Consider the following 13,321-nt stretch of genomic DNA (forward strand, 5'->3'; position numbering starts at 1 on the left):
TATCAATACAAAAAAAAGGAATAGAAAAAAAAAAACGTCATTGACATTCTTCGAACAAATGATTTGCATTGTATTGAAAGACGTCAATACACTTCTCTTTCAACGTATTTATAATTCATTTGAAAACAAGAAATATATACGTGAGTCAAAATTAAATCTAGCAAGCGTCGTACCGAGCTTCTCGAGAAAACAACTAACATAAAATCAGTAGTTGCAAAAACACGCGTGGTTTTTCAACCAATGTTCAAGACAAGATAGGAATTTACTTTTGAATCAATTCTCAAGCAGAAAGGAATAGAACATATTAAGGAGGAATCAACAAGCTAAACCTGTTACGTTAAAAGGCAAACATGTCTTCTCGGGTATCACCTAATGGAGCTTCCGTACATAGGGACCAAGGAATGCCGAAGCCGACATCAGCGCAACCTACGACGAGCGACGTCTCCTTTGTTGTTAATATTTAAGAGCAAGAAAATGTCAACGAACAGCTGCTTACGAAGATCGATGAAGTATACAGTCCGGTCCTAAAACTGATGAAGTTGTTCGGAATATATTTTGGAGAAGCATCTTTAAAATGTTTGGCGCATGCCTCCAGTCGTTGCAAAAAAATGAGCGTTCTTTCTCGAATTTATTGTGGTGTGGTTGTTTCTGGTTTCTGGCTAAACGTTACTATGGCTTTTTCCGGGATTTTCTTTGAAAATAATATCTTTCTTTTTTTGATGTTAAGTTTCTGGAATTTATTTGTCGCAGTTAACGGAACGATGAGTTTGATTTTGTTGCGGTTAACTGGGAAGAAGAAATCGCGATTCAAAAATTTCCTTGTTGGAGTTCTGTCTGCCATTAAAGATGTTAATTTAGAAAAGGTGAAAGCGAAATCCAAGAGATTTCTAATCGTGTTTTTTCTCTCTGTTATATTCTTCGAAGCAGTCATCGTGATATCCGAAACAACGCTGCACCTGAACGTTGGAACTTTTAAGCCTTGGAACCAGTGGTTTGGCCTTAGAGTACTTTCCACGATCTTCAGTGTAATTGGAGCTGGTGCATGGTTGCTACCAATTATCTTTTTATGCATTACATGCTTAATATTGGAAGAATTTTTTGATGATTTTCATAAAAGAATGTCACCATTTAATTTAAACTCAATGGACCTAGCGGCTTTGAAACTGGAGTATCGCCGACTGTGTGAAGTAGCCGAGCTTGCTGACAAGATGCTTGGCCCTCTTCTTTTTGTAATGGTCTCGTTGTACATCCCACTTCTCTGCTTTAGCCTTTACAATGTTGTTCACTTACAGGAAGAATATTCGCTTTTGATCTTGATTGGTAATGTAATCTGGACTCTGTTTGCAGCTATAATCTTAGCAGTTATCTTGTCATTTGGATCAAAAGTCAGCGAAAAGGTATAACTTGGAAAACATTTTTTAACTTTTAATTACTATACAACACTAACCATTTGCTTTGGCCAAATTTCTTTCATGATTTTCTTTTATTTGTTTTGCTTCTAATTCTAAAAAATCTATGTGTGATTAAGATATATTATTTTGGTTCTGCCAAATACTGTACGCGTTTTTTTTTTCTTTTTATGTAGGTAATAGAAACGCTACTTCCTACAATTTGTAAATCCGCAATATTCTGACAAAATGTTTACCTTGGATCTAATTTCTATTTCAGATTAACAGCTTTCAAAAGATTTTGCAGACATTTCCTGTTTCGACAGCTGACGAAGTGAAGGTAGCTATTACATGCACATCGATGACTAATATTTGTATTTTTTTGGGAGTTTTATGAATAGGGTTGACCTCGTAACTCCCTTTACGAATTCATGTTTTTTTTGGAATCTGAATAATTTTGCATGATGTATGAACACAACCAGGCAACGTTTATTAACCTATTTAAAGAAGTAAAGGAAACCCTCCCACTTTGTATTTCTTGTAACACAAAACGTGGACGGAGATTGGGAACTCATCATTAGACTAGCAGAATTGCAGTTTCTTCTGGACGGAAAGCATGCAACTACATTCCCCCCCCCCCCCCCCCCCCCCCCACCCCCCTACACTACAGAAAAAACAATAACCATGCAGTTTGTGTAGCGAGAAAGCTGCTAACGTGATTTCCATTTTTATCTTTTTTTTCAGTTAGTGATGTTTCTGCTGGATATTCAAGGCGACCCAAAGGGGCTTTCGATTGGAGGACTGGTCGTCAATACAAAATCCCTGTCTCTAACGGTAGACCATCAAGTTTGTTTTTTATATAAAATGTCAACAATTTTAATTATAAGATGGCAATTAGCACCTGTGTATTTATTTCTTTGAAACTACTTTCTTGCCTTCACAGCATGCGAATCTAAAGGTGCCCCCACATAATATAATCGTCTCCCCAGTAATCAAAATAACATATTTATGACGTCAAAATTAGTTTCCAAGGCAACACAAAAAAAGGGTAAAAGTACATCATAATAAAATTATACGGCAAACGGAAAACATCATCGTTGATTTATTTTTTAACTCACCTCAAACATATTGTTAAATGAATCGATCAAAAAAAAAATAATACACGTCCAAAGTCAATGCACAACTTCTTTCTTTCGTGATAACGCCAAAAAAGGGGTGGAGTTCTTGTTACGTAAAAACGTCAACACACGAAACTTGACCCGTTTTAGTGTCACTTGAATGTGACAGTTCAAAAGATATATCCTGGTTGTTAAGGTACCCATACTGGATATAGCCTATATTGTTTGTTTATTTTGTTATCCCATTTAAATTAATCTTGTTGTATTTCATTTTTTACAGATTGTTGGAGTGGTAATTTCGTATTTTGCTGTAATGCTGTCTCTTCCAAAGTAAAAGAACTTCTCCACTAGCAATAAAACGTGCCTTACCTGATTGTATATTAACTATGACGGATCTGTCCAAGCCATTAGTTTATTTTTTTTTTTTTTTGTCTTATTGGACGCTTTCGCGTAAAAATTTCGTTTTTGCCCTTCTATATTAAAATCCAGCTTGTATATGTCATACAGAACGTTTGACTTCATCTGTCACATTTTTTTGTATTTGTCTTCGCACGTGGATCCTTTTATGTACGCTTGAAAGGTGCCCAAGTTTTGGCGATCGTTACGGGAGAGCGTAAGATTTAAAAAAGAAACGCAGTTTACCAAATTAGAGTTATAATGAACAGAAAAAAAAAAAACAAAGCCATGCATTTATAACTGTCGTATACCGAGATTGGTGAATGTAATTGCTAGACTGAATATTCTCCAGTGGTAGGATGGTAGGTGTTTTTCTCAAGTACTCTCGAATGGCAGGGTATAGACTCTCAGTTTATTCTTTGTTTAGATAAGAAAAAAAACAGTGCGTAACAACTTTTTAACAATAGTGACAATGACGATACAATTGTAGGAAGATAAAATGTCTGATTACGATATGTGCTCCCCTAAAATGCAGCGAGCGTTTACATCAATCATTACGTCATATTTTTTTTTTGTTAACTGAAAAAATTTGCAGCTGGTTTTGACGTCACAGAGACATCATTGTGTTCAACACACTAAAAGTTACGCATCAGCACCATTATGGGATAGTTGTGATAGAACGTTAAATAAGGAGATCTTCTCCTCTTAAGTACTGTGACTGCCCTAAACATGGGCATATTCATTATGACGTCTCTATATTAAAAAGGTCCTATAGACAGCTATTACAATTGTATATACAAAAAAGTTTATATCTATCGACAAGAGGGCCCAGTTGTTCGAAAGCTGATTATCACTAACCCAGGATGAAAAGTTGATGGAGGGTTCAATTTCCTGCTAAGTGTTTTTATTGCTTATCTTTTGTGGAGCTTGAGATAAGTTGTCGTCAAAACTAAAGAACAGAAAGTAAAAGCTGAAACTTCACGGAAAACTGAAAAAGTGAACTCAAATTTCACGCTAGTCCTAGTTTAGCTTAATCGCGCTTTGAACAACCCGGCACTGACAATTTGCTGTCCCTGTATTTATGTGCTTCACTTTGTCAATATCCAAATTAAAAAGCCCAATTGTTGTGCAATATTATAAAATTATATGGACCACTATATAGGTTAGATAGCCGAGACCTACAAATATATCATCTATTGTATAAGACTGTTGCCAAAGATAGACCTGATTCGATTGCCAAGAGAACGTTAACATGTGTTGTCATTGGTTAAACACTTGATGACAACTTCACTGACTATTCGTTACTATGATTACCGTTACATGTTTATAGATTGGCATATAATTATTTATTAACTTCTGTACGCACACACTCAATTTATACAAAACGACCAAGCAGTTCACTTCGCGAAATGTAACTGTACAAATAGAGCGTTGTCTTCATAATCGCTATTGTCTCGTAACGCTCAATGGCTCTAGAATTTGGAAAACTTTCTTTAATATTTTGAAAGAAAAACTTTTGTGCGGCAACAACAAAAAGAGGAGCACCCCTGTAAACAGAGGTAAACAAAGGACACTGGTTGAAGATGTCCCTTAAAAAAATTAAAACGTCTTCATCCAAGCTAAGCCTTTAAAGAAGTGGTTCGTGACAGCATATACCGCGAGAAACCATAGCATAGCACAATAAAAAGAAGGAAAAAAACTTAAATCGGCTTCTAAGACTTCTAAGAAAAAACACTCCCAAAGAGATCTTCAGCAAGCTTTATTAACTGCAAAATAGGACTAAACCTGCCTGATAACTCCCTGACACGAAGATATTTACTTTTTTTTACTTTACGTTATTTTTTTGAAGCAGATTTGTCTCGTTGCGGCTTTTTTGCGAACGCGATGAACGTTTATGACAACGAAATTCGGGTTTTAAATTTGGCAAATTTGTGACACCGACCACGCAAACAGATTTTCTTATTTTCTCAAAATAAAAGGGCTTTAGGCGAAGGCAAGCTACATCAGGTTTGATTTTACTAACTAACATAAACTGAATGAAATCTTTTTGTTTTAAATACATCTGCCACAATATTTTGATCGTTTTTTCCTGCTGTTGCCCTTTATGCGTCGTCCCACGTAACGAAAACATGTAGCTACCTTTCCAGTGCCCCGCTTCACAAATCTTATTGGTTTAGGATACATGATTGTACTTGAATATTATGCGTCAAGATGTAAATAGTTCTGCCTTTTTTCTAGTCTTGAATTAAAAGAGCATTTCCATTTACATTGCTTTTAAATTGGAAAATTCTAATCCATTTCCTTTATCTCTAGATGTGAAATGCGCTTGAGTTTCACACTAGATAAATCGCAGTTTTGTCGCCTTGTTTTGGACCGCCTCTTGCACAAGCATCTAAAATTTACCATGTGTCTTCTGAATAGTCTACTCTGCAGAGCGTAAACAATCGGATTGGCACACGAATTTACCAATATTAAAACAAGAAAAACCTTATTTATATTATAGTACCATACAACGTAAAGAATTAAGTTGGGGATCCAACAGATCCCGTATATAGCAGTTACTGTCATCAGCATCTTAATAACTTTCTTTCTGGATTTCATCACGGATACTGACGATAACTGTTGTCCAGGTACAACCTCCCTCCGTAAATGTATTATCACCTTTCTGTAGCAGAATGCCATGAAGCAGAAGGGAATTATTCCAATCAAGATCAGCCAGGCAAGATTGTTGCCTAGAGCAAGGCTGACACTTGACCAATGGCTCTCGCAGAATCCACGCTCACTGTTTAGACTTCTTACGCAAAATAACGGAATGTTGAAGATTATTGCGATAATCCAGCACAGCACAACAACAAACTTCAATTTCCTACAAGTGAATGTCGATGTCCTTCCAAACGGGGAAGTAATAGCTGTGAACCGCTCGTACGCCATAACTGCCAAGCTTATCGCCGAAGCCACACTACCAACCCAAGTAAAGGTGTCTGACGTAATGGTTTTGCAAAGGATTTCTCCCACTAAGCCTCGGGGATGATGATACAGTCCTTCAAGGATATGCCTCGGCGTGAAAGAAATCACGATCATCATATCAGCAATGGCAAGGTTTACCAGAAGGTAATTCACTGGGGTCTGTAAAACCTTGTTCTTCAGGACTGAAAGACAAACCAACATATTCCCTGCCAACGTTGCGGCTACCAGCACCGAATGAACAACTTTAGTAATCACTATCTCTGCCGTCGACATTTCCCTTAGTTTAAAGGTGAATTACAAAAGAAAATAAAAAAACAAAAAATGAGATAAATTCACATTTAAAACATGAGATATTTGGTATAGTGTAATTACAACTACAAGCGGAGACCAACTATGGACTGTGTCGACCAGCGGCGTCCCAAAAAGTGACCAAAAGTGACCCTTAGTTTAAAGGTGAATTACAAAAGACCTTACAAAAGAAAATAAAAAAACAAAAAATGAGATAAATTCACATTTAAAACATGAGATATTTGGTATAGTGTAATTACAACTACAAGCGGAGACCAACTATGGACTGTGTCGACCAGCGGCGTCCCAAAAAGTGACCAAAAGTGACCCTTAGTTTAAAGGTGAATTACAAAAGACCTTACAAAAGAAAATAAAAAACAAAAAATGAGATAAATTCACATTTAAAACATGAGATATTTGGTATAGTGTAATTACAACTACAAGCGGAGACCAACTATGGACTGTGTCGACCAGCGGCGTCCCAAAAAGTGACCAAAAGTGACCCTTAGTTTAAAGGTGAATTACAAAAGACCTTACAAAAGAAAATAAAAAACAAAAAATGAGATAAATTCACATTTAAAACATGAGATATTTGGTATAGTGTAATTACAACTACAAGCGGAGACCAACTATGGACTGTGTCGACCAGCGGCGTCCCAAAAAGTGACCAAAATTGTTTAACGAAGAATTTATAAGCGTACCTGTAATTTACAAACCTTGAAACAATCTGCTTCATGCTATCATTAGAAACTTTTAATCTTTTGATGAAACTTTTGTAAACAAGACCTGCATATCTACTATTTGAATGGGTAAAACCAAACGAATCTAAAAGCGCAAGGGTAATTTCGGATAGCTGTATAATCACTTTAAAAGAGATACTTTCGTTCTATGTACATGAAAAAATAATTCAATGCCAACGACACCTCGGCAGATCAAGAAACTTGCTACCGTTGGACTGTCTTCTCAGAACGCAAATCATAAAATAGACTTAGAAAACACCAGAAGCAAGATATAAACGTTTCCTTTTCTTTTTTTTTCATTTTCTATTTAAGTTATTTCGATTCATCTTTGCCGGCCATTGTAAGAGCAGACAGGTTTAAATAGTATAATTACCTTTTAGCCGTATTTGCCTTCCAATGATCTATGCTAGAAGACAGCTGTCCATAAATGGGCTTTTACTTGCGCTTGTGCGTATGCTTGCATCAAGGCTTGCGCTAGTGAAAACCAAGCTTTAAAGGCGAAGGATGCTATCGAGCTTAGAACCATCAGATAGATACAAATTTGAAAACAAAAACAAAAACTCTGGGCCTTGCGATTTTGGATTTTAGAATTTAGAGAACCAATAGTGACTAATTACCTGTTTCCATTGACGTGAAATGGTTTCCACTTCCCTGCATTTTTCTGTCTATGGTCCCTTCACATTCCCGGAAAAGTACTCAAATAATACTTTTTTTCTACATGGGAGGCTTTTCACAAACTCTGCGATTCATATATATAACTTTTGAAAGAATGAAACTTAACGAAGCTAAAAGCACAGTAGTAATTACCAATAGCTGCATAATCACTTTAACATATATGCTTTCGTTCTATGTACATGAAAAAAGTTATTTTTTTTTTTTTGCAAACGATACATCAGCAACTATTTAACGTACCTCAATGCAGTTACTTGCTACAGTTGTACGATCTCAGGACGCAAATTACGACAAACGCGAGACCCATCACATGCTGGATATAGTCTATATTTCGTTTTCTATTTTTCTTTATTTTTAACCAAATTATTTTGATGTATATCTTTTATTTCTGCTATTGTAGGAAACCAAAACAGGGTAGAAACGTTTAATTAATGTTCATTCTTATTTGCATTTATACGACTTCTGTTACCAAACAGCTGATCTGAAATGTGCAGAAGCCGACACGATTTTCCTTTTAAATAATGGAAGACAGTGTCCAATTTTATTTTATATGTTATTTTATTTTTTATTCATTTCTTTTTATTATTATTTTTTTACTGCCAGGGAAAAAATCAAGGATTTTTAATATCTACTGAAAAGGTATTTTGCAGCGTCAAGCTGTTAGAAAAATTATTTTAACGGTCAAAGGAAGGTTTCCGGAAATAATGGAAATTTAATATTCAACCCGCAAAATTATTTTTTAACGACTTTGCTCTTCACTCACTCGCAGCAAAGTGATACAATTTATTTTTACCCAACGCATTCTTGATTCCATTAATTAGGCCGGAAACATTTCTAAAAAGGTGTAAAATGTACTTTTTTCATTTATGCTTGTCTTATATGTTTGTGTTCATTTTCTATGAATTCTAAAACGAGCAGATAAGTAGAAAAAGGAAATTGAACTGAATTTGACAATTCAAAGGCTTTTATTTTCATGCTAACTTAGAGGAGGTGAATCGAATTAAAATGTGTCAGAATTGATAACGTTGGTAATTGACGAGGGCCCGCACGCACGGCAAAGCACAATGTAAAAGTCATTTAAGGTCAAGCTTCAGTTTTCTAATTTGCAATTGAATGCAACTATAAAAAGCATCTAGACACAATAAAAAATGAAGAAAACTAATTATGTTGTAGAATGAGTTTCATTTTCGACTTGTGCGTGTCTCTACTTCTGTGATTATATAGCATTAGTTTGAGAACTGAACCCAAATTCTTTTAAACAGTTTCAAGCTTCTTGGCATTCTCCACGAACTTTACTCACTGAAATACTCGTTTCTTCTACTGTAAGAAACAATGTCCCAAGTAGGCAGCTTACAGGTCGACAATATACACTCAAATGTTTGTGTGGTAAACATGACTAGACCGAAACAGTCACATAACGTGGGGGACACTAACAGCCTTCGCCACAGAGAGTTATCAAGCATGTTTCGTCCTATTTTGCGGTTAATGAAACTAACTGCAGAATACTATGGGGATGTTTCATTAGATACAGCCTTAGAAGCGGATTCGAGCGTCTTTTCTCGGTTTTACTGTGCGATAGTGTTGCTCGGTCAATGGGTAGTCTTCGCACAGGCTTCCACAAGCCTCTTCTTTGAAGGCTTAAATGAGATGAAGACGTTTTACTTTCTAATGCTCTTCACCATTTGGTATCTACAGGCTGCAGCAGTTAATACGACCTGCCATTATATTTTACACAAAAGGCAGAAAGTAGCATCTCCTCTTCAGCAGTTTGTCAGTAACTTGCTATCAACAACGTCAGATTTTAGTGGGATAAAGAGGTATAAACTGAATTTAGCAATGGCTACCGCTTGTGCTTTCGCTGCCTTTAATACTATATGCATTGTGGTTCTCGATTATTACCGAAATAGCTCTGTTGCCCGTTTCCGCCCGTGGAATGGATTATTTGCATATCGCCTTATTCATTTTGTGTTTGGTGCTTTTGACAGCTTTGCATGGGCATTACCATTTTCGTTGTATTATGTCTCATGTGAACTACTGATTCAAATATTTGAGAATTTGGAGAGGAAATTTACAACAGAGAGTCCTGAAGATATCACCATTGAAACATTAAGGCAGGAACATCATAAACTTTGCGAAACAGTTGCTCTTGCAGACAAAGTATTTTCACCTCTTCTATTGGCGACAGTTATTTTGGATGTCCCCATAATGTGTATCAATTTTCACCAGCTGGTTAAATCCCCAATGTCAGGCGCGGAAAATACCATATATGTGGTTAGTGTTTTGTATTGGAGCATTACAGTCACGGGAAAATTAGCCTTTGTCATGAGGTCTGGCGTAAAAGTCAACGAGAAGGTGAGATTGTACTTGCCATTTTCATTTTTTTTCCATTTCCTTCTTTCGGAGATAAATTTCTAAATATTCCAAGTAGAGGAAATTTGCTGTTTTATACAGAAATGTGTGTGGTAACGCTTTAGTTTTAAAAAAATACAATATCCATCACATTCAATCACCTGCGCGTAATAGAATTCGCAGTGCAAATTTAACAAGATTTTCAGCAATAAGAAGTAATTAAATACAAGATATATTCTTAGACAGCTTTATATTTTGAGCAGGTTTTATTTTATTTGGCAAGTTGTGTAAGTTTGCACGAGTTTCATTGAAGAAATTAACAACAAGAAAACGATAAATTATCTTATGGCTACTCCCTGTAAATATTATCATGAATTATAGTTTGAAAGGATGCTAAGCTTTTGGTAATGTAGAATATTTTTAAAGAAATATCCAGTTTCAAGGAAAGGAAGAAACTGTACATGCCTATGCAAAAGATCCGGGAACGGATGCAATCCCCCTTTTAACCATTTCTGGATAAAGGAGGTTCCCCTCGTTGACGGCCTATCATGCATTAAGCTCATGAAAAAAGAAAAGAATATCGCCTTCAAAGCGTGGTTTTTTAGAAGTAGGTATTCAAAAAAACTTTCCAGTGGCATTCTACTCTTAACGCTCGCTTCTAATTTGAAGATGTGCAATTTGCAAACGATTAAAACTATGACCACAAATTTAAGCGACCCTCCATTACATTTTCTAATATTTTACTGGCACACTTTGACGCTAGTGCAACTTTCGCGTTACCATGACAACAGCTTTTCGACAACTATATGTTTTACAAAGTTTCCACTTTTTGCGTTGTCCAATTTAAATTCTATGTTTTATGATGGCATTTGTGTTTTTATAATTATGAACCTTCAGTTTTGCAATCAACTGTCTTAGATGAAAGGGAAAATTTATTGAAATAAATGAGCGACTTTGCTGTCCATACCATCAACGGTTTTTCAACGGCCATTTTCCCGGTTGCTGAAGGTTCCAGAAGCGCGGCCTGAATAGTGTTAAAATGGCCAAATTTCCATGCTGGGCTTAATGCTTTTTATCACGATTAATCTAAAGTACACCTTTTTATATTCATTATTTATTTAAATTTACAGAGGAACTATATATTATGTTTTTCCTCCATCTAAGCATTCCACTCACACAAATCGTTTCTCGTCCTAGATTCACGGTTTCTATGACACCCTACAAAGCATCAATGCTACTGAGTGTAAAGAGCATTTAGAGGTAAATTTGCTCTTTTATTGTTTCGAAAGAAAAAAACACTACTGACATATCGGTTGATGATATTAGTAAGAAAGAAGTTTAATATGATAAAAGGTAAAAAAAAAAACGGTAACAGTTACGGCTTCAAATGGCATTGGACGACTTTTACAGACAATTGCAAAACGTTACGTATGGATAAGCAATACTAGCACTGGGATGGTTATTACAAGTACATGCATATCGCTAGCGGTTTCCTTTTCCCCTAGAATATTAAAAATTTACAATAAGATGGGCAGCTGGCCGGCCAGAAACTAGTCGGTTGGGATATCTCTAGGATAAATAAAATCAATAAATTGTTGCAAATCTATTATTTACGTATCTTTTATTACATATTTTCCTTTAGCTATTGCACTTTTTGATGCATCTTCGCGGTGAACCAATCGGATTGTCCGTAGGAGGATTGGTAGTGATAAACAAGTCTCTTGTATTATCGGTATGCCGGAAATGCAACCATTACTCTTGTTACATTTGTATGTTATAATCAAATGCTTAAGTTTTCATGATGAACTTAGCAAAATTGCAATTGTTGCTAGATAGATCTGTTTCATTGTTAAGGTTGAGCTTGCGAAGCATAATGTGCTTCATTGCTTTCCGTGCTTCATTCTTGCTTCACAATTGGACGCCCGTCATAGAAAATCGGTTTGCATGTGAAAAGGTGAGGTTGCATGTGTGGTAAGGGTAGGTGAGGTTGAGTAATAAAGGAAGGTAGGGGCTTTAAGGTGCTGTCAAGTAGCCAAGTTAAAATGATTTATCTAAATTACGTTATTGGAAAAAGCATAAGATTTAATAACAAAAGCGAGTTCGTATGGACTGTTAAATTGTCACATAAATTTACGATAATCTTACATATATTTCTTTTGTTTCATTTCAGCTCGTCGGGATAATCATCTCATACTTCGCAGTACTTGTTACTTTACCAAGTTAAAGTTGTCGTCCTCCTCCTCCTCCTCCTCCTCCTCCTCCTCCTCCTCCTCCTCCTCTTCCTCCTCTTTCTCCTCTTACCTCTCTTATTTTTTCGCTCTTCCTTTTTCCTTTCTTGGGGCCATACAACACAAAGTCTCGTCGCAGAGTTTGTATTGTTTATTAAGTTGTGCAGTGTGTTCCTAATCTCCTTATGCTAAGTCTTGTGGATTTTTGCGACCTGAAACCCCGACAGTTTGGCTTCAGTTCCTTTGCACCCACTTAAACAGCTTTATTTTAAATGCTTCTATGTTTTGTGTTTTGAATAGATATGGCACTTGACAAGTTATCGGCTGTTTTCAATGCAGCATTTTGTTTTCAAGTTACGAAATACTTAACTAACAAAGAAAAGTATTGCGTATTAATATAATATTTTCTTTTTCCTTTGATTTTGAATATAATATATAAATAAAACTTTGCATCAAAACAAAGCCGCTCTGACATTTTGGATATTCAAACCTGGCTTGTGTTAAGGCCTGAGCTTGAAGTCAGGAGGTTCAAGAATCGCCAAGTTTCAAGATGGCGGGTGTCATGTACGATTTTTTGATAACTTAAAACGAGATTTTCATTGGTTAAAAAGCTTCATGGAAGCAGATCATCTTGGTGAATGCCTTATCTTTACTTTGATTTTCGATAGGCGAAAGGAAAAAAGTGCCATTAAATTTTGGATAGAAATTATACTTAAAGGAGTTTCAGCGACAAATTCAATGTGTAATTTAAATGTATGTTTTGAAAGTTTGCTATCAGAGATTGAAGAGGAACAGTTCATCCATAACTATTTACTTTTACTTCTGGCATATTTCCAGCTCGATCTCCACTTTTTTGTGTGAGAGTCATTCATTAATTCTTTGAACTATTTCATATCCGTTAATGGCTTCAGACCAGTTTTCAAAATTTATTTTTCCAATAAACCTCGGGGCATGTAGCAGCTCTCGCAAAATTTCACATGAATGACTCGTGCCCTTTTGAGAAAACAACAAAGCAATAACATAAACAATACCCCCTAGCCCAAAAACAACATCAACTGCTACACTAGAGGACCCGACTAGAATTACAAGCTTACGAGAACTGCTTCACTACTGAAAACAATCTTCCCGTTTTTAACAACTTGCTAACAATTCAGTTACCTTAAGTACTTAATTTT

General features: G+C 35.9%; 3 protein-coding genes across 3 annotated transcripts; 2 read left to right on the plus strand and 1 right to left on the minus strand.

Annotated features, from left to right (window-relative positions):
• Window positions 1–150: 150 nt before the first annotated feature.
• On the plus strand, window positions 151–4,334 carry LOC144656540 (uncharacterized). The gene is made up of 4 exons (XM_078516764.1): window positions 151–1,397; window positions 1,669–1,728; window positions 2,133–2,222; window positions 2,787–4,334. Exons 1-4 carry the CDS (start codon window positions 534–536, stop codon window positions 2,838–2,840), a joined length of 1,068 nt encoding a protein of 355 aa, XP_078372890.1. The 5' UTR covers window positions 151–533; the 3' UTR covers window positions 2,841–4,334.
• Window positions 4,335–5,118: 784 nt separating this feature from the next.
• Window positions 5,119–6,402, minus strand: LOC144656541 (allatostatin-A receptor-like). The gene has a single exon (XM_078516765.1). It carries the CDS (start codon window positions 6,140–6,142, stop codon window positions 5,192–5,194), a length of 951 nt encoding a protein of 316 aa, XP_078372891.1. The 5' UTR covers window positions 6,143–6,402; the 3' UTR covers window positions 5,119–5,191.
• Window positions 6,403–8,780: 2,378 nt separating this feature from the next.
• LOC144656970 (uncharacterized) lies at window positions 8,781–12,207 on the plus strand. Its single transcript, XM_078517229.1, has 4 exons — window positions 8,781–9,921; window positions 11,116–11,178; window positions 11,561–11,650; window positions 12,089–12,207. Exons 1-4 carry the CDS (start codon window positions 8,902–8,904, stop codon window positions 12,140–12,142), a joined length of 1,227 nt encoding a protein of 408 aa, XP_078373355.1. The 5' UTR covers window positions 8,781–8,901; the 3' UTR covers window positions 12,143–12,207.
• Window positions 12,208–13,321: the final 1,114 nt, after the last annotated feature.

The sequence above is a fragment of the Oculina patagonica genome, chromosome 6 (genome assembly GCF_052425735.1).
Source record: "Oculina patagonica isolate OP01 chromosome 6, crgOcupat, whole genome shotgun sequence".
Classification (NCBI taxonomy): Eukaryota; Metazoa; Cnidaria; class Anthozoa; order Scleractinia; family Oculinidae; genus Oculina; species Oculina patagonica.